Source organism: Haliotis asinina, chromosome 8 (assembly GCF_037392515.1).
Source record: "Haliotis asinina isolate JCU_RB_2024 chromosome 8, JCU_Hal_asi_v2, whole genome shotgun sequence".
Taxonomy (NCBI): Eukaryota; Metazoa; Mollusca; class Gastropoda; order Lepetellida; family Haliotidae; genus Haliotis; species Haliotis asinina.
This window is the reverse complement of record NC_090287.1, coordinates 35,309,598-35,332,255: the sequence shown is the minus strand read 5'-3', so window position 1 is coordinate 35,332,255 and position 22,658 is coordinate 35,309,598. Positions and strand designations below refer to the sequence as shown.

At 39.0% G+C, this 22,658-nt stretch overlaps 1 protein-coding gene across 1 annotated transcript; it reads right to left on the bottom strand.

Annotated features, from left to right (window-relative positions):
- Nucleotides 1-8,215: 8,215 nt before the first annotated feature.
- Nucleotides 8,216-22,483, bottom strand: LOC137293588 (2-oxoisovalerate dehydrogenase subunit alpha, mitochondrial-like). Its single transcript, XM_067824225.1, has 9 exons — nucleotides 22,349-22,483; nucleotides 17,472-17,642; nucleotides 16,599-16,794; nucleotides 15,963-16,124; nucleotides 15,154-15,298; nucleotides 14,088-14,149; nucleotides 12,737-12,878; nucleotides 11,570-11,741; nucleotides 8,216-9,520 (listed from the first exon to the last, which is right to left on the bottom strand). The coding sequence occupies exons 1-9, from the start codon at nucleotides 22,442-22,444 to the stop codon at nucleotides 9,344-9,346; spliced, it is 1,323 nt and encodes a 440-aa protein (XP_067680326.1). The 5' UTR covers nucleotides 22,445-22,483; the 3' UTR covers nucleotides 8,216-9,343.
- Between the last annotated feature and the right edge of the window lie 175 nt (nucleotides 22,484-22,658).

Sequence of the window (22,658 nt, the reverse complement as noted above, 5' to 3'; positions counted from 1 at the left end):
TTGCGGTGTGTAACGACAGTTAGTAATTGACATAGAAAAGTCAACCAAGCCAATAGAAAATATGAAAAATAATGTATATTAAAATATTGTTTTTACCAAGTTTATTAAAAAGTGTAAAAATCCATATATTGTATTTGTAGAAGGTGTAATTTTAAGATTGTGATAGAGATTAAACTACAAATTTTCTGAGAAATGATGTGAATAATATGTATAATATACATTATATCGCTATCTGGTTAGTGATTGAAAATTTCTTTGTTCGGTTATTTGGTTGCCACTTTGGTGAAAATTTTGAAACATCAACTTACGTTATTTCAGTGCGGCACACAGTTGTTCTTTCTAAGCGTTTTGTCTCAGTTCGTCCCGCTTTACAGTTCGACTTTTAGTAACTACGGGCATGCGCAGACCACGCCGTGGGCCATTGTGGAAAACCCCAGCCAATGGTGTCGATGCCCATTTGGTCAAGAAACTGAAACTTGGAGTTTCGTGACCAATTATAGCACAGCACATGATCAATAAACACGTATCATCATTAGTAATAAACCGGATGTAAGATGTAAACAGTATCGTCTAAATGAACAGATACACACAAAGTTGGAAAATCGAAATGGTATGCCATCAATACATGTAGAATGTGCACTGCGCGTTTACGAGAATGATTATGCAAGAAATAAAATATAAACATAAATAGTGGTCAGTTTGGACAGATGAAATCGGGTTATTAAAAACAAATGTTAGCCTTTAGGTGATGATCATATAATGTTTTGAAAGGAAACAGACAATAATAAGTATCACCAAGACATATACAAGAGGGACTGGTTGGAAACTAGTCCAGCATAGAACTAGACGACTTCGCTTGGGTGGAATACGAGTTTATTCATATGAAGTAGTTGGAAACCCGTTAATCCGAGCAATGATTGTATCATCTAGCATTACCTACTGCCTTCATGTTTGTATTTGTTTTAAGAATTAGGATAGAGAAAAGAGTAGTATATCTATCCACCTGAGAACATAAAAAAATGAGCAATGTGATCAATGTGTGACGTCACGAACAATTGCGTCATAGCCTAGCAAGTCTTCCGGACGTCGGGTTATTTATTTTTTTCCCAAGAACATTTTGATAATACATGTCTCTAAAATGTGTCCGTTGTGCGAGAAATACACTCATGCAGGGGTGGATCAACTTCCCAAATATATTACAGATGTTGAAAATTCAATTTCCTACCTATAGCTGTATTGATTTAACTGCATCTATTTTCATCTGCATTAAAGTAAAGGTTAGGAAGTCGCTATCTTTTTTCATCTTCTGTCGATAAATGTACTGTGAAAAGATTGCTTAAAATTTAACGGCGTTACAGAAATAAACGTGGCAGTTCTGTCTATACTACATGCAGACCTTTTTCGTGTTAATTTGTCAGAGAGGAAAGCGTTTGCATTTGTAGTGCTCCGGTGGAAGATGCTAACCCATTCTTTTTTGAAATGTCCAAAATTTGTCATCTGCGGTTTTGATGTGAAGCAAGACTATGAACTATTACAAGTTCACGTTGACATTGATGCCATTCTTTACGGCAAGCATGTACTTCCAAATACTATACATGTATAAATGAAAATATCTTTGATCATGTGCCAGAGTATGTATGAAGTAAGCGCTTCGACCAGTGAATTATACGTTTTAAATATACTATATCCAATCATTACGTACATTCATTATTGTTTATATTTCTGGTGGGAGCGGACGGTAATAAATTATACATAAGTTGTCAGAGGGGATCGGGTGGTCAGATTCGCTGACATGGTTGACATGTGCCTTCGTGTCCCAACTGCATAGATCGATGCTCATGCTATTGATCGCTGGATTGTCTGGTCCAGACTCGACTACTTACAGATCGACACCATACTGCGGGGATGTTGCTGAATTGAGTGCGGCGTAATATTAGACTCTCTCAGTATTACATGATGCAATACTCCCCTCTCAGTCCCAGATATGTAATTAATTTACTACCATCTTTCTACATATATTTTTAACCGGGAATTCCCACTACAGGTGTAGTGAAATATATAATCCGGGTACGTTTAGACCTGGAAACTGTGCATACTGTATAGTGATTGTCTCAGCCTGTTGTAGCAGGTGATGTAATCGATTGTTTGATTGTGTGATCTGTACTTGGAGTACATGGATGTTGTTTATAATCATATAGTGGTTTGTCTGGATAGTGTTACAGATCATCACCGGAGCTGGATTACTGCTGAGGGCGACGTTATATATAACTGCCGCCATATTGTTGGAATATTACTGAGTGCTAAACTCATTTACTCACTCACTCACTCACTATTGTATGGTGCAATACCCCCCTCAATTCTAGACATAACACTTTCATGCTGTTTTAAGACATGACTTGTCAGTTCTGTATGGATTTAAGAATACCGAGACGACAAATCAGCTCTGTATGAATATTATATTTCCATATTAATTTTCATCCTAGGGTGTACATATTTCAGTTACTACCAACTTTCTCCAAATATTTTTAACCAGGAATTCCCATGTGCAGATGTAGTGAAATGCACGATCAGGATACGTTTAGACCCGGTAACTGTGTAACCTGGATAGCGATTGTCCCAGCAACCTGTCCTAGTACGTGAATTGACCAAACCGGTATAAGGTTGGTTGTGTGTCTTCCTACTCGCAGCACATGAATCGCTGTTATTTATAATTGAATAGTGGTTTGTCTGTCCCCGATTTGTTACACATCACCACCGGAGCTGGATTATTGCTGAAGGCGACGTTATTTACAAACCGCGGCCATATTGCTGGAATATTGGTGAGCGCGGCGTAAAACTAAACTTACTCACTAAACAAAGCAGTTGCACAGGTACAATCTGGTAAAACAAATTCCTGACACTGCTGAGGAAGTACGTCCATTCACTGAGGTGCTGGCAAGTGAGTTAATACGGTTTTACGCCGGGTTTAGCAATATTTCAGCAAAATCACGGCGGAGGACACCAGAAAGGGGCTAAACACAAAATATCGGATCGAACCTGGGTTAGTGAGTGATTAGGTTTAGTTTCACGCCTCACCCAACAATATTCCAGCTATATGGCGGTGGTCTGTAAATAATGGATTCTGGTCCAGACAATCCAGTGACCAACAGCATGAGCATTGATCTGCGCAACTGGGAACCGATGACATGTCAACCAGGTCAGCAAGTCTGACAACCCGATCCCGTCAGTCGCCTCTTACGACAAGCATAGTTGCCTTTTGTGGCCAGCATGGGTTGCTGAAGGTCTATTCTACCCCAGACCTTCACGGGTCCGAACCTGGGTTTGGGGAGACGAACGAATGCTTTAACCACCGGACTATCCCACCGTCCCGGAGGCGATGCTGAACAACAACGTGAGTGAGTGAGTGACGCACTCGGCAATATTCCAGCTATATGGCGGCGCTCTGTAAATAATCGAGTTTGGACCTGACAATCCAGTGATCAACTTAAACAACAAAGAGAAACAAAGAAATCAGCAAATAAGTCACTTTACAATACATGCGGCAGTAGACAGAGTATCTAACGGAATGCCCAAAGGGTGTTTGTTAGAAAAAAAAAGTGATTACAAAAAGATGGCAGATACAATACCCTTAAATTACGACATTTCAGAGTGAGTGAGTTTAACTCTGCTTTTAGCATTCCAGGCATTCTCGAACTTTTCTGACGTCGAGAGGCCTACAAAATTACTCCAGCTGCCTGATGTTGAATAATAAGTTTGAGACTATAGTATTAGGCCGCTTTTAGCAATATTCCAGCATTACCGCAGCGGACGACACCAAAAATAGGCTTCGCATATTATATTTATGTCGAGAAATCGAACTCGTCTCTTCGGCGTGACGAGCGAAAGCTTTAACTAACAGGCTTCCCCACAACACTGCAAGAATGACGAGCGACGTACAGCTTTATCTCATAGGCTTCCCCCACAACACTGCAAGAATGACGAGCGACAACTTTATTTCACAGGCTTCCCCACAACACTGCAAGAATGACGAGCGACAACTTTATCTCACAGGCTTCCCCACAACACTGCAAAGAAGACTTAGGTAACGTGATATGTGAAGCGTGTTGTCATCACACGGTGCTATTTGAGTGTATGACAACTTGTATCCGAAGGGGAAGTGACGCGTATCCCCTCATGTACGGGATATAAATATGGTTCAATATGACGTCACGACAACATTGCTGACACACTGCTAGCTCTGATCTAATGGGGTCATTTCCTTGCAACAGGGAACTCTTGTGCGATGTGACGTGACGCTTGCGTCAGTATGAGTGCTTAATCGATATGAAAGCATAGAGAACGTATAATCGACTGGCCCGCGATCAACCTTCCACCCCTGTCTTTTTGTTATCAACTGCACCGATAATGCTTATCCGTCGTTTACTAAGTGATTGTTTGTGTGAATGAATATGAATGTTGGTTTACGTCGCAACGGCAGTTTAACAACTATTCGCGGCGAGATATGCCTTTTGTTACACTATGCTAGACTGTTTAAGTGAAAGGAGTGGCAATGAAGACATTTTAAGGATCACAACTTCTTTATTAGAGCTATGATGGGATGTTTCGGTATTGGTTCTTATAACGGTGTCAAGCTAGGGTGAAGTACTATAGTACAAAACAGACTCATAAACACCAGCAGGGATTAGGTAAACACAACATGTAAGTATGAATGAAGGGGTGTTATAACAACAACAATGGATAGGAGAAATAGTGCAGTGGGTTGTATACCATTAGTCATACGCCCATTCTTCATACGTCCGCTTGTCTTACGGAACGGCACGGATTAGTCATGTTCCATACGATACAACAGACTCGTACGTATGTGCGGCCCTTAAGGGCTCTACATACGTATTTTTTTCTTGTGCGAGAAAGAAGATGATAGTCAAGCATAAGTCAATACGTCTCCTATGCATACCGATCGTTCTGAATGTGTTATTCTTAGAAAAGTTGGGTAAGAATATAATTCAGTTTCCGATTCGAATGAAACTACCATGCAGATGTAAGGAAATACTTTACATTTTTAGAACTATGAATCTACTCATGTTGTGATGTGTTAAAAGCGTGTAACCAAAGTAAGGAAGAACTATTTATATTACGTCTGTTAAAAGAATAAATACTCACTCCTAACGAACTAGAGTATGTTACCAGTGTACTAAAGAAATTTTCTATATATGTGACTGAAGTACCGAAGAAATGTTGTATAAATACCGTTAAAAAGTAAGGGATATTCCATTTTGCGAGCATACCACTAGCCAATACTAAAGCATGTGAGAAAAAGTAACATTTTTCCATACAGATGAAATATTTCCAAAGGAATTGAATAAATTGTCACATTGTCCCTTGATTTCTCTTCATCACCTCTTTCCACCTTGACTTCACCATTTGTATTTTATCAATTCTGTAAATCACATATCCTCTACTTTTAATGGTATATTCATATTTGTTATGAGAAGCAATGGTTTAAACATACGCCTTACTAATGCCGCAGAATAAACACATAAATACAATCTGCTAATGAAATGTTATGTCAAAGAGGATATAACTAAGTTTTGAAGAAATGTTTATAGATGTGACAGAACTACTAAAGTAATATTTTATACATTTATATTTGTTATAAGAATAAATATAAATCTAAATTGTTTTTGTTTCGTCTTATGTGGGTCATTCCATTTACAGAGGTATTAAGGGTTCATATGTTAGAGCAATCAACTATGACATGCTTATTCAAGACGTATGACTAATGGGACGTATGACTAATGAGGTGACACCATGCAGTGACAATACGAGGAAGCCATTTGTCAATGAGGATGAAGAAAGTATACATGGCTAATAGTATTAGCAATGATGGCTTCAGTGCTCTGCTCTGCTTGGTTCTTTTATCAGTTTATTGTAGGCGATCGGATGAGATATCCTCATATCTGGTGATTGAGGGCTTGTGTCGGCGGATTTGAAGTACTTCTGGCAGTTTTTTGTGGGTGAACTAAAGGAGTTTTTTGATGTTTCAACACTGTCCAGTACAGTTGATAATGTTATCTGAGTTTGTTGTTTTCGGTCTGATTTTTTGCTTGATGTTCACCTTCCTCGCCACAGCTGATTTTGTAGACATCTTTGGGTGGTTGTTTTGAGGTGTTCCTGTCGTTATCTTTTAGTTGGGTTTTCAGTAGTGTCGAGCTTGGAAAGTGTGGTTCGATGGCAGTTTGTTGCTTCCGGAACCGGTTGACGTGGTGGTCCTGTTAGTGGGCGAGTTTAGTTTTACGCCGCTCTCAACAATATTCCAGCTATATGGCGACCCCGTCTATGAGCGAGTATGAACCAAACAATCCAGTGATCAACAGCATTACCATCGAGCTATGCAACTGGGAAACCGATCCTGTTAGCAGGGGAGAAAGATAGGTACAGGTTCGTGATTGCTGGAGGCCTGTTTTCATGTTAGGTGAAGGGCGATGCGTATAATTTTGTTGACCGGGTATAGTGGCTGAAAACATGCTGAAGGTGCTCAATTTCTGCAGAAGCTAGGGGATGTAGAAAATCACTAAAAAGTCACTTAAATATATACTGAGTTGCTTAGATAAAAGTCGATAAAAACGTTTGCCGAATACCCGGTAAACGTAGCAAGGTTTGTTTTTGCTCGCGTACTATCATGACTGAGTGAGTGAGTTCAGTTTTAAGCCACACTCAGCAATATTCCCGCAATATTAACTGGGGGCAGTTAATATCATGCACAAACATATACAGATCTTTGAACAACGCAGTGCCATTAACCATGTTAACGAGGCTGATTACTACGCGTCACCATGTGGCATCGAGGGGTGGGCTATGTTGGGTTGGGTTGGGGTTTAGTGATCAAGGCGTTCGTTCGTCACGATGAAAGCCCGGGTTAGATTCCCCATGTGAGTACAATGTGTGAAGCACATTTCTAGTGTCTGAAGACATGATATTGCTGGAATAAAACTAAAAGCGGCGTAAAGCCATACTCACTCGTGAGGCATGAATAGTTTGCTTGAAAATGCTCTTGACTCTGGGGATCGTCCCAAGACTCATCAAGCACAACATCTGATTCAGCAAAGATGCTCATCAACCCTTTAATATCAACCATCGGCCTATCGATATCCACAAAGCGTTCGGAGCGGTACGACATCCCTATGGAAAACCACAGGGTTACGACAGGTCGTAAGGTTACGAATGTTCTGTGGCTCGGGACCCAACTGCTTTCAAGAGGATGCCAGCTTTGTCTGTGAATTCTGCCCGAACAGACCTGTAAAGGTCCCGGGGTAGAATAGGCCTTCAGGAACCCATGCTTGCCATGAAAGGCGACTATACCTGTCGTAAGAGGCGACTAACGGGATCGGGTGGTCAGGCTCGCTGACTTTGTAGGCACATGTCAACGGTCCCAATTGCGCAGATCGATGCTCATGCTGTTGATCACTGAATTGTCCGGTCCAGACTCGGTTATTTATAGACCGCCGCCATATAGCTGGAATATTGCTAAACTAAACTCACTGACTCTGACGAAACACATCCACATGGTATAAAGTGAATAATATGTATCTTACCTTAGATCTCTTTGTTGTCGCATCTTCGTTGTCTTGTCTGTAAATTGTCTGGGCCAGACAATTCTGTGATTTCGTATGACAAACAACAATCCATCTATTTAGTTGCACGGGTATTAGATAGTTCTTATTTGGTATGAATATGGCACACTTTGTGAAACGATCTTATGGGGTAAGTGTAGGTGGTACATATGCCGAGAAAAAGATCTTCCTGCATCCGATAATGTACAGATCAGATGCACACATCCATTGTCTGTATCAAGTTTGTATTTGCGCTAGGGCAGATCCAAATTCTGAACCAGGTACCCCATCCCCTTTTACCCTACCCTACTATGATACTGTTGTCAATTCCTCACGCAGAAGTTGCAACATATTCTTCAGCTCAGAGGCTAAAATTGGGTGCAAGGTTTTATAAGATATTGTGTATGCACATGTCCAAAAGTTGTCAAAGTGTCAATGAGACCTTGAAAATAAGGTCAAGGTCACCCAAATCAACTGCTGTCTGCATAATCTCCTGGTGTAGGCTGTCACAAAATGTGAATACATTGGGTGCAACAGTGCATGATATATCAAGAGTGGAGAGTTTAGACTCTCCCTCAACCACCAAAACAAAGCAAGATCACAAATAAGTTTACCCAGTATTTATTATATTCATCCACAATAATTTCAGATACTTCTTTCCACATGACACACTATATACATGCAAACAAGCACTCTCTCAAACATTACATTTTCATCATCAGTTTGTTCCATGAAAGAACTCAACATATTACAGTTTCTAATATCATTCAAAATAACAGTGACATTAATAGTGACAATCTGTTAATATGGCTCACAATCTTGCATCTGCTTGTTTCACATGATAATGATCAGTGTTCAGTAAAATAGTTTCTACATTTTACTTGAACTTTGACTTGGAATTATTAGGTCATCATGATATCCTGGTTATGAGACAAAGTTCCAGTGAGTATTGTTCGTGTTGTATGTTTGTTCTTTAAAACTGATAAAAGCAACTGAAGTTTGCATTAACAACTAACCAAAGAATCTTAAGTCTTTAAAAAAGATAATGCTATAGAAGGATGTCTGAAGCAGTCCTAACAAACACAAGAACTTCATTTTGTTGAACTGTACTCCTTGTGAATGTCATATTTCATTTTCAGGAACAGTTTATGAATCCTATTTACACAATTTACAACAACTGCTTTGATATGTAACAATACGATCTTTACCCTTCCCTGCATCAAATTGAACACAACTCAGATCCTGTACCTTTGATTTGAAGAATAAGCGTCTAAATATGAGAAAACCAACAGGCATGTCTTAATCACACATGCCTGTAAAACAAAACAAATCATGCCATGGGCAGATCATTTAAGTTTGCACCTAATTTCAGTCAAAAAGTCCTCACATGATGACACAGATCTAGGTCAACATGGATGTTTGAAAACTGGAAATAAATGGCTCTATCAACATTATCAACTATTAATACTGATATACAATCACAAAAATGAAACCCAAAAAACCACAATAAATAAAGTCATTTTGGCAGCATGACAAATTAAGTTTGAACCATTCTTTCCCAGTAATATCTGAGGAACACTGAAACCCTGCAGAGTCAAACATGTCTTCCCTATTTGCAATATTTCTCTACTTGAAAGATTTGATACAGTTGAATTGATAAACATCTGCCTATGAACTTGAACTTGTGACTGACTGACAGTGTGTGTCGAAAACTGAGCGACTCTGTGTGTGAGTTACGACATTTTGTCGTGGTGCTCCAGAGGGTAGTGTTCTTTGTATTGTTGAACATGGTGTTTCATCTCCTGCATCTGGCGCCGTATGTGTGGAGGCATTTCATCATACACATCATGAAACAATTCCTCTGGGTTTGGCTTCTTGCGGTTTTCTGCTGCTGCAAATGATTTCATCACCTAAAAGAAATAGATTCAATGGAAAAAATACAAAAGACTTTTACCATTAAACAATAGACCTGGTTTCAGATATAGGTCATATAGATCAATAATTGTCCACTTGATATTGATCAATTAGTAAAGAAGTAAGTTTGAGAAAAAATGTGAAATAAATAAAGGCGTTATCTCGTAGCTATATCAGTGGTACTGTAAAACAAGTTTCACATGGTGGCAAAACAGGCACAAGAAGCTATTCCCTGTCGGTCACAGATAATACTAGGAGACCTTTGTTACTTGTGCCTATTTTGCCAACATGTGAAACCTGTTTTAAAATACCACTGATGTTAGGTACAAGAAAACGTGCAGTCGCACATTTGACTAGAGACACATTTGAGAGAGAGAGAGAGAGAGAGAGAGAGAGAGAGAGAGAGAGAGAGAGAGAGAGAGAGAGAGAGAGAGAGAGAGAGAGAGAGAGAGAGAGAGAGAGAGAGAGAGAGAGAGAGAGAGAGAGAGAGAGAGAGAGAGAGAGAGAGAGAGAGAGAGAGAGAGAGAGAGAGAGAGAGAGAGAGAGAGAGAGAGAAATTGAGAAAATAATATCTCACAAAAATCTGTAAGTACCAAAAGGCACCACTTTAGGTTCTGACTGATGTATTTAACAAGTTTTGCAGGAAAATATTGAACGGAAGCCTATCCCTCCATTATGAGATTATGTCCAAAACGTTTTTATGAAACCGAAAAAATAATAAATCACAAAAACCTGTAAAAAGCAAAAGGCACCACTTCGGGATCAGCCACACATATCTACCAAGATTTGCTGACAGATATTACAAAGTTTTTGAGATGTGCTCTGGAAATGAAACACACCTCTCACTTTTGAGACAAAGTCCAAAACGTTTCCTTGGAAACCGAGAAAATAATACATCACAAAAAGCGGTAAATAGCAAAAAGCACCACTTTAGGTTCTGATTGATATATCTACCAAGTATTGCAGAATAATATTGAACGGTTTTTGAGTTCTGCACCGGAAACGAAGCCCACCCCACCATTAGACTAACACCAAAATGTTCCATCGAAAAAAACACTAAAAATAAAAATGCCCAAAATCTGTAAATAGCAAAAGGCACAACCATAGGTTGAGATTATTATATCTATCAAGTTTGGTCTAAAAATACTGAACGGTTTCTGAGTTATGCTCTGGAAACAAAATCATTACGGACAGATGGACAGACAGACAAAGACGTCAACAATATCCCTCACATTACATGCCGTGGGGATAAAAATGCATTAAACAATGACATCTAGACAAATTCAGTGTCAACTTCTTGCCTAAACAAAACAGTTGTTTATCACCTATTCAGACTGTCCAAGGTGAGCCTGGCACAATCTGGTAACACAAATCCCTGAAACTGCTGAGGAGGAATGTCACTTAAGTGAGTGTTGGTGAGTGAGTGGGTATGATTTTATACCAGTGTTAGCAATATTCTTGCAATACCATGGAGGAGGACATCAGAAATGGCTTCCACACACTGTACCCATGATTGGAACTGAACCTGGTTTTCGGCGCGACAAGCGATCACTTTATCCACTAGGCGATCCTAGTGCCCCAAGTAAAATGCTGAAAAGTATGGATACTTTGTCACAGTCTCAGTTCACCCACTGTAAATGGGTACCCCCGAGGATGTGCTGACAATGTGAGTGTTTAGTTGCGTATAGGCAGCATGGCTGTATGATCCCCAGGGAGTTGAAAAGGTACCAGAAAGTATGATAGTGTCCTCTGACCGGGGATAGCAATGTACATGGTGCCATCAGCAGGCAGTGAGTCTGGATATGAACACTATTTCTATTACCATATCATTTCCTGAATCCATATAAAGGAGTAAAGAGTGAAAAAACAAAAGATGACAAATCAGTTAACCAATTTGAGTTTTTGAGAAATCTAACCTATGCCATTTAGGAAGTCCAGTAACATCAGCACAGATATTCCCGAGAAGTCATTTTTCTTCATCTTATCTCCCAACTTCCTCCACGAGACATCTTCATTATACAGCAGTTAACATTTACATGCCCTACCTTTTTCCTCGATTCCAGCTTCCACTCTTTTTCCATGTCGTCATCCCAGTAGCCCTGGTTCACCATGTAGTTGCGTAAACGTGAGATCGGGTTGTCCTGTTTGTCCCAGTAGCTTACTTCATCCACTGACCGGTAAGCTGAACTGTCGTCAGAGGTGCTGTGATGCCCAATCCTGGAGAACACATACCGACTTTCAGCATTCAGCTTTCAGCATTCAATATTCAAGCTATATGGCCGAGGTCTATAAAAAAAATCTTGTCTGGACCAGTCAATCCAATGATCAACAACATGAACATCAATCTATGCATGTGTCAAGCGAGTCAGCGAGCCTGGCAGCAATATTCCAGCTACATGGCAGAGGTGTATAAAAAAAATCGCATCTGGACCAGACAATCCAATGATCAACAACATGAACATCGATCTGTGCATGTGTGAAGCAAGACAGTGAGTCTGAGCATCCAATCCAGTGGGTGGCGTTAGTCACCTCTTACGACAAGCATGTGTTACTGAAGAGCAATTCTAATTTGAATCTTCAAGGGTCGTCAACATTCAGAATTCAATGTATACCCGCCCGATATGTTACAATTAACAAGCACACAAAAACAAGCACATAACTGAAGCCTAAAATTCAACCAGCTTGAGCCAGCATTACTTGGAAGAAAGGGAGCTGGATTCTACACGTCTTTTCACATCATAATGGCACTGGAAATCATCTCAATTTCTGAACCCTTGAATGTTTCCAAAGCATCTGAAAACCTATGAATCTGAAAACTCAATATTGCTATTTTACAACATGATTAACTTGATCACAACTGCGGATTTGGTGATATGCTATTCCTGATAACGTGAAGATGTGCATTTGCTTTTTATGGGTCACCCATGGTTAAACATAAACCACAGAATCGTGAAGAGTATTGTTGTGAGGGAAGATGGTACCTGCACTAAGCACTGAATAATATGTCTTCATAAAAAGCTTTATTGTTGCCCAACTACATGCAGCCCCATACGGTTTTCAGTATACATTTTGCATGATGATGATGGTAGTGTAATAAGCAGAAGGGTCATGAGTTACCCTAGAGCAGAGACCATATAATCTATTATATGGTCTCTGCCTAGAGCAAGTATAGAAAGGGAGATAACTCAGAAAAAAGCTTCACACATGCATACCTGTAAGTCATTGCCTCGATGAGAACAGGTCTGCTTTGACTGATAGCCATTTCCCGAGCAGTCTTTGTGGCATTGTACACAGCAAAAGCATCATTGCCATCCACTCGGACTGTCAGAATGCCGTACCCTGCTCCACGTGAAGCTGATTAGAAAACAGTTAAGTTCTACATTTAACAAAGCATCACCACAAAAACTTCAAGGAAAGTCACGACACTATGCATCACCCTCTTCAATTGTTTAAACTCAAATATATTTCATGCATATATTCTTCTTGTGTATAATATTATGTATCACTTGCTTGATAATGGTATTCGCACCTTCAACAATCATCTCAGCTCTTGCAATAAGGAAGTTATCAATGTATAAAATGTGTTCCTCTTCATACCAGCTTTCAAGTGCCACTTAAAGAAGTAAAACTTCACAGGTTGTAAGTGCACATAGTTGCTATAGTTACCAGCTGAGCAAGGGAGTGTTACCAGTTAGAGGGATACAAGCAAATAAGAGACCAAATAATACACCATCATATAGGCAATATTCTAGCAACATCCTTTTACAACAAGCATGGGTTGATGAAGACCAGTTCTAAGCAGGATCTTCATGGATGCTATGCAGTCTCATCCTAGATAATCTCCATGGTATATCTCTATATCCTGGATGCATTTACCACTCAGCCCGATGATTTTATTACCTCCCTTTGTTGGCTTTTTATCCAATCTGGTAACTTAGCTTGAAGTTGAGTGTACCAATCACAACTCATTTTCTCTTCTTAAATTATCCAACTGATTAAACTTGGCAACACTGTTGATGCTGAAGATGCTTCCAGGGTATAGTGGAGAGTTATCGGAACGTAGACCTTGTAGTGAGTGAGTGAGTTTAGTTTTACGCCACACTCAGCAATATTCCAGCTATATGGCAGCAGTCTGTAAATAATCGAGTCTGGACCACACAATCCAGTGATCAACAAAATGAGCATTGATCTGTACAGCTGGGAACCGATGACATGTGTCAACCAAGTCAGTGAGCCTGACCACCCGATCCCGTTAGTCGCCTCATACGACAAGCAAAGTCGCCTTTTATGGCAAGCATGGGTTACTGAAGGCTGATTCTACCCTGTGACCTTCATGGGTCTATACCTTGTAGACTATCGAGGAGGATGTATACTATAGTCATGGAGATAGTACTTTGGTGCTACATAGTTCTAGAGCAATCCATCAGTAGCAGCCCTGCTGGCTGTACCAATGGTACGAGACGTGACAGGGCAAGTGAGGTAAGAACATAAAAAAATAGAACTACAAGAAATGGCAGTTTGTATTATTCTGTAATTTTCCACTGGCACACAAAGTATCCCTACCAATACCATCTCCTTTGTACTGATCCTTCGTAGGTGTAGAAATGGCATATCCATTGTTTCGGCTGAAAAAAATAAGATATGATGATGACACTGCTAAGAATTCGTTGTAAAAAACAGACCTGAAAACCTTGATGTCCCAATCCAAGGTGTTAATCTTTGTACGGTTCTACTGATAAAACATCAATACCCTAAAATAAGATGGGAAAAAATTTGCTGATGCAGCAGCATAATGAATTCATTATGATCAAGGGTATCCGCAAACATGTTTATGTAGTTTCCCTTCTATTTCCCAGTTACTTTATGCCTCTGTCAGCAATAATCCAGTCTTAAGGAAAATCCTATGTTTGGGTCAGGTAAACAGCTGACAGCATTTAGAATCAGCTTGTTAAGGATGCGACACACAACTGCACACAACCAGTTAGATTAAAAATACAACCATGTGTTTCACATTTTAGTGGTCTCATATAAAATCTTGAATGGATCTTGGTGTTCAATGCTACATTTATATACTGAGGGAGTAAGTTTGGTTTCACACTGCTTTTAGCAATATTCCAACAATATCATGCTGAGGTACACCAGAAATGGGCTTCACACATTGTACCCATGTGGGGAATCGGACTTGGGTCCTCAACGTGATGAATGAACACCTTAACCATTACACTACTCTGTCGCCTCTTGTACATACTGTGGCAATATGGAAGCATTCAAGTTAATAACCAGTAATGGCCATAACAAACAATGATCCATATAGTGAAGCAGCACAAACATCCTCATCATCAAATCATACAACCCAGTCCATTAAATTCATCCCTCATACATCCAGCACAATGGAAATGTTTGAATGTTGTGTTAAGCAATATTCAAGCAGTGGGAGACACCATAATTGGGCTTCACACATTCTGAATGGAAATGAAATCTTGTCTTCGATGTGGCAAACAAACACTTCAACCACAAGGCTAACTGACGTCCCAACAAGCAGCATGTTGTGTTGAGGACAGGTTCTATTTTGGTGTCCCTATTGGGTGCATTGTGATTGAGTAAGTTAGATGTTATCAGAAAGTCGCACCAGAAGAAGATGATCGGGCAGTCTAGAACAGCAGCGAAGTTAAATGCAGCATGAGCATCTCCTTCAGATGCTGCCCCCTCCCCGAAGTAGCACATCACGCACAAGTCGTTCTTCTTCAGCTTGAAGCCATAGGCAGCCCCAGCAGCTGCAAGGAGGAAGGATTGCATGTTTGTTGGTGTGAATAGGTGAGTATGGATGTGACATCAGTTGGGTAGCTTCATTTGCAATTGAAGTATGATGACATGCAGTCAACCGAACCCCCTAGCATAAGCACCATTCCGCAAAATGTATCCAAAAGCTGAGGCAATCATAAGCCCATACCTTCTAAAGTATGAAAACACCTGCCACCCCCAACACAGGCCTTTACAATCAACACTAATTTAGATTCCTAGTATATACTGCGACCCTGAACACAGCACATAAGGACATGCATGTTATATAACAGGGGATATTGACTCCATTGCCATTTTTAAACTACACTAATCTGATAGCAATATGGGAAGATAAAATTCAATAAATCATTTGACACACATTACTAATGTTATTGTGGTGTGTCCGATATCTGAGAAAAAGCCCACGTGATCTGGGTTTTGGGTGTTTCCACTTTTAAGAAATCCATATTCGAACCCATACTCATGGTTTCGGAGACAGCTGAAGACAGTAATAATGCAATGGAAAGTGCTCCACCTCATACAACACAACCTTTCACAGTTACAATCCTGATGCTACTTATTTTTACGAATAATCATAAGTATTCATGTCCATTATATTTCACAGATAATTTTAGCTTCATCATTTTTCCTGCAGACCTTGTGGCATCTGTGTGGCTAGAGTTGAGGAGATGGTGATGAAGTTGAGTTCTCGCGAGCCATAGTGGACTGGCATCTGTCTCCCTTTCCCTGCATCACCTGCATTGCCATAGCACTGGTTCATGAACTGGTCCAGGGTGAAGCCCCGCCACATCAACACACCTGTTGACAAACATACAGAAATAGCTAGTAGGGACACCAGTTGACAACACATAGAAATAGCAAGTCAGCACACCAGTTGAACATACAGAAACATCAAATCAGGATACCTGTTGACAAACATAGAGAAATAGCAAGTCAGCACACCTGTTGAGAAACATCAAGATGTACAATATTCATTGTACTGACAACACATCTATGACTTAGCGAAGTGGTTAGTTGTTTCAGAGCTGTTAAGTGCACCATCTCATCCACCAGTCCATATGATCAATGATTCATTCCAGGCTCTAAAGATATTATCAACATGTGCAGTTGAACGGTCCATTCAAAGAACCCTCACACTAACTGTAAGGAACCCTGAAGTATGCTTGAGAGTCAATTTTTAAGCCTAGTCATATGCTAATGACAGTCATATTGTCCAGTCCAACCATTAGCTGGACAATGCCTGAAAATTCTCCTTCAAGCTAATGAACATACCTGCCTCTCTGTACTGACCAAACACAAGATCTCTGGGGTCAAGGGCAGCAGCTGACCCCACATGAGTTCCCTCCTCACCGTAGTTGGTCATGTAGAAGGAGATTCGGCCCTGTCTTTGTGACTCATACAGTACACGGTCCATGGTGTTGAGGAGAGTCATGTCCTTATACATCTTTATCACAGTGTCTTTGTCCAACTGGAACATTTCACAAAAACTGAGTCCACATAGTATTGTTAGTGATTGTTTAAAACTACTTTGTTACAGTGATTCCAAACAGAAGATTTTGTGTATTTCCTTGATACTATAAGGGCAACACTATTTTTCTGAGCCTAGATTTTTGAAACTCTCTTAGGGCTAAGATAATTGTAAGTGCCATACATTAACATTAACTTATGACTATCATAAGACTAAGAGAGATTTGAAAATCTTGAATAGTGCTCATATCCAGCTCTGCTTAATCACAGTACGTCAATCTCAACAGCACATTGCATTTTTCAGTCACAATTCCCTGGAAATTACACAACTCTTGCAGCCATTAGGGTGGATAAGTTAACAAGGTACCCATTCAAAGCTGGGTGGTTTGGGACACATAGTCACAGTCTTTTGTCCATGTTTCCTACAAATTGATGTACCTGCAACTATAGTCCATTTGGCTCATAAGCTTAGGCTTATGAGACAAATGGACTATCGGTGTTTTCATGAATTCATGAGGCCACTATCTAGTCATTTACCAATGGATTCATGGGTTCTTTTAAGTGCACAGGGTTGTGTACTATACACAATATAAGGTGGCAAATAAAATGTAAAACAATATTCAAAGGAATGGATGGTAGTTTTTGAAGCAATCTAAAACTGTAAACAGGGTAACCTACCTTTGGATCTTGTGTTTCATCCACAATCTTCCCATCTCTTCCCATGACTCTGTAGACGGGAATACCCTCTTGCATCTCGGGCTGAATGTATTCCAGCTTATGGACATACTGTGACTTTGAACCAGGGAACTCAGGTTTCTCTTCAAATGTAATATTCTGAGACGACAGCACCTGCAGTAAGCGATACTGATGTTAAAACAAGAAGTGTTTTACCTGTGACAAACTTCTGAGTTGGCACAGATGTGACATGTTGTACTCATGTGGAAAAACTAACCCTGGTCTTCGGAAATATGAGCAAACACTATTACCACTAAGCTACTCTACCACCACTTTTAGAGTGATGAGTAAGTGAGTGAGTTCAGTTTTAAGCTGCTTTTAGCAATATTCCAGCAAAATCATGGCGGGGGACACCTGAAATGGGCTTCACACATTGTGCCCTTTTGGGTAATCAAATCTTCGGCATGATGAACTAACGCTTTAACTACTTAGCGAGGCCACTGCCCTTCCAGTGATGAGACGTAAATCATGACATGGAGGAAAGTCAATACCAGAGTCTAGCAATGTGCTCTGCCTCTATTAGTAACATGATTATAACAGTCTTAAGCATTTGTGAGAAAAATTTCGAACACAGTTTGTTAGAGTTGGTTGGCTTATTGTTTAATGCTGCACTCTGAAATATTCTAGCTATATGGCATCGGTCTGTAAAATATCCAAGCCTGGATCAGACAATCCAGTGATCAACAGCATGAGCATCTATCTGCACAGCTGGGAACCGATGACATGTTTAACCAAGTCAGCGAACTTGACCACTCGATCCCGTAAGTCGCCTCTTACGACAAGCATGGGTTACTGAAGATCAATTCTAACCTGGACCTTCACAAGTCAGACACTCATTGGCAGTACTCATGCTAAATTGAACATGATGTCAACATCAATAAATCACGAGCACATAACAACTGATTTCACAAAACTATGAATCTGCTGATTAAGTAATCAGCAGGTTTAACATTTATTCCTATTATGCCTTGCCACACAAATAAGCTGACACCTCTTGCCCAAGAGTGTTGATAATAAGGATTTAATATATACCCCTTTCAAAGAAGCAGAATACATGTCCCATTTTTTATGGAACTTTCAAGTGCTCCTTACACATGCTGATTTAACTCTGTTGAGTGCCAAAGCCTGTTTCAATAGTTCACAAAGAAGCAGATGGTGTTTACATAAGTACTGCAATATCTATGTGTGTATATTGCTCTATTAATACTTCATCCATTTACATTTCAAAATGTTTATTAGTAATTTTGATGCAAGCAAAGTTTATTCAATATATAATTTTTGTCTCCAGTAATTCCTATGGAAAGGCTTGTGAAAATTATAAATCAGACCTCCAGATAAGGTGCATATTTCCTTATATCACTCAATAAAAATCAAATTTACTCAATTACTTACAAATCTGGAAGTACAGAAAAGCATAAGAATTACTTAACACCCCATAGGTCTATAACACCTGGCAAACTTTACTCAGTCAACTAAACTGGCTTGCCTATAATAATTCATTGTGGAGCCCGAACTCTACAACAGTATTAGCAAATGTTAAGTCATGCCTATATGTACATATACTATTAAAGCCGTAGCCACTGTCTGGCGATGACTATAGGTCACGTGACTTCTATGTTGCCTGTGCCAAAATGGCTGCTATCTACTTGGGAATATAAGAATCACTTAAAAGTTAGGTCTTGCATTTATATTTGCATAGTTAGAAGGGATAATTACCCAATAAGGAAAAGACACTGTGTAAAAGTACTCAATTCTTTAAACTAATGGGAGTATACAAAATGCTAGTTACTCCTCAAGAAATGCAATAACTCATATATAAGAATATGTGGCAGGACATACTCCCGATTACTTCAAAAATATCTGGAGCTCTGATATATGAAGAGATGCAGACCATAAAGTATTGCAAATAGTAGTTTCAATGTTCAAAATTAGCAGTTTGACCATAAAATTAGTAGTCAACTAAATAAACAAAATCACGATGGATTCTGAGAAAAAAAATGAATGATATTACGGTCACGGGGTTACATTATTTACACCTGAACTAAATATGTCAAATCGCAAAGGTATTGAACTCATTACATTTGTTACTTGCAATTATTTCAGTTGAAATATGTCATTAAATATGATTGGAAGGTATGTGAAGTCCGAAATTGTATTTCTTCATTGAAAATATATGTTTTTGTCTGTATGTCAAAATTTTAATGCATTTCATTCAAATTTTCTGGGAATTCTCGTGGAATCATATTGGCATAGTTCAAAGTTAAAATTCATAGAGACTATGATAAAATTACAGAGGCTGGCATCTCTGTATATGCAGTGTAACACAAGGTGAGATGTTAATACAATATCTGTCTCTCTGTGAAATTATGTTAAAAAATTTCAAATGTTACTGATTTGAAAGATCTCTCAGAATTTGCAATCACAGTCATCACCAGAGATCTCTAGATATACAGTGGTATACTGCAACTTGTTGTCAACTGATTATACCATACATATGTATTATTTTCATGTTAATGTGACACTTAAATAAACAGAATAGAGTGGCCACAAATAAAAACAAGTACATGTACTTCATGAATAGCAACTGATTGCGATGACATTATCGCAATGTGGATCCACAACAGTTTGTTGCTACTGAATCAAATGTTGAATCAAGTATCAAGTAAAATGTCCATAAATCAAAATTCATATTCATTACCATACATTCATAAAACATATTATATTCACCTCGAAATGAATTAAAATTCTTGTTTGTTACTATATTTTCATAAAGCATCATATTTGGCTCATATACTGTGGTCATGCCCTAATACTTACATTATCATGAACTATTCTTTATCTACTGTAAGTCATCTCAAGATGGTCTTAATTATGTGAACTGTTCACCATACACCATTCTTCATTTGCTGGAACCCTGATATGTATCAACTTACTGGTAAACACATATAAGATGATCCACGACCTGACAAATGTCCCCAATTTGCATACTTGGGAACGCACCACGGCATGATCCACTTGAAACAAGAGGGAGACAGGTTGTCTGATAAATATTGAGAAGTTCATTTTCCCCGAGCGTTTCACGCATGAATTGTTATAGCACACTCAATTTGGGAAGAGGTACAATCCCAACGAATTGCCATATCATACATCGTATCCAGAGTGGGTAGTTGTTTTTTTTACGCCATATAAACTTCGTACAAATTGACAGACTGCACACCGGTCGAAATCATCAAGTTTGTAACTGCAAGTTTTGGGTTTGCACAACTTGGTGGGACTGATAAATGTAGGTCAACTCGCAATCCTACCACCTTCTGCTTTAATGTGCTTTAAAGTTGCCGTTTAGAGTCCAGTAGCAAGGCTACTTTGTAAAAGAGAATCTGGTTTGGTTGCACAATTTTTGTCCATATACATGATAACATTGTATGCTATCTCCCTTGCCTGAGAATGAACTATTTGCCCATGTTTTCCTAACTTGGACATTTTTTACAACTGAAATCTGTTAAACAGTATTGAGACAGGTGTAGAACAGTAGCGAGACAGGTGTTAATCAGTAGCAGTGTTGATTTCATGTCATGGTAGCATGTATTGCACGTGCATAATATTCAAGCTACCTGTAGCAGCCAAGTGTACTCCCCCAATTCATTGTACCGCCTCTCTTGTCACAAATGCGTTTAGTGCGCAGGATCATCTAATATGTGTCTAGCAGTAAGCCTGTATTTGAAGACTGGTGATTTGAGTGCAGAAGTTTACTAAAGGGTAAAAAAGTCACATCTTCATCAGGATTCTATTTTTATTGGGATGATGAAGACATGCAAATGTCTTTGAAAACAAACAAGAATTTTGATTTACTTATGTCCTGAAATCACAGCAAAAGCTGTTTTGCCTGTTCAACAACAGTGTATGCAAAAAGATGAGAACAGATCATTGCTTTCACCCACTGTGCCATGACAATCTGTTTGGCAAGTATTACTGTTTTACCGTTAACAGGTTGGGGAAACCTACAGATTGCCTTATAATAGGCCAAACAGGATATTATCCTGGCCATTCTACCTATTTTGCTATAGACTGATCAGTTACTTATTATGATATTTATCAGATAAATTTGAAGTGGTGCATTTCTGCATGAGGATATCAATATGATTTAAGTTTTGTTGTCCTAAGGTTTCCACTGAAACCTTTTTGAGAAATTTCATCACATATTACAGGAGTTTGGAAATTGTTAACTAAATATAAGGTTATAATATTTCTTACAATTTTCACCGAAAATCAATGACACAGATATTCAGTTTAGGTTGTCAGAAGGAAAATCTATGAAAAATTGTGTTTTCAATGAAACATCTTTACCTGAACATTAATGTTCAAGAAAAGATGCTTCATTACATATGTAAATTTCAATTTTGTCCAAAAACATTGTTCTTTTCAAACTGAGGAGGTCCATTAAGTTTTCATCTCTGTGACCTAACAAACCATTTTGTCCGGAAATTGATAGTTTGTGAAATAATTAGAAACAAGTCCAACTATAGTCCAATTGGCCTATAGCAAAATAAATTATAGTAGATCTCGTTCGGCATATTGTAGGCAGATCGGTAGGTTTCCCGATAGACAATCTTACTTAGATGCTATTTGAAACGGCCACGGTTACAGATCACGTCATCTGGTTTCTGTTTCGGAAACTCGTTGGAACAATTCACATTTTTCATGCATCTTTAATGACAAGGTAATCTGGCTGCGCACCGTATCATGCACGACCTAGGTGCACTTGTCAAGATTAGGTGTCAACAGAATATATATGCATTATGACGTAACGACATAGAACATACGCTCTGTTTATGAAAGGTTCGTGCAACGGAACAAGGTTGTCCTCTGTGGATATTCTTCAGTAAATGGAATATCCGCAGCGACCTGGAAAATGCCATGACTGACGGTGGGTGTGCACTACGTCATCAATATATGTGCAAGAAAGTATTCACTTTGGAAAAGCTTAATCGTTAAAATGTTTTGGCAAACGTGTTTGTTGTACTCATGGTTTGAATTGTACAAAGATGTAATTATTTAGCTACATGCTTATTCACTTTATTTAAAACGTAATTTCAACATTTGATTCACAAAAGATATGTTCACTGAACATTA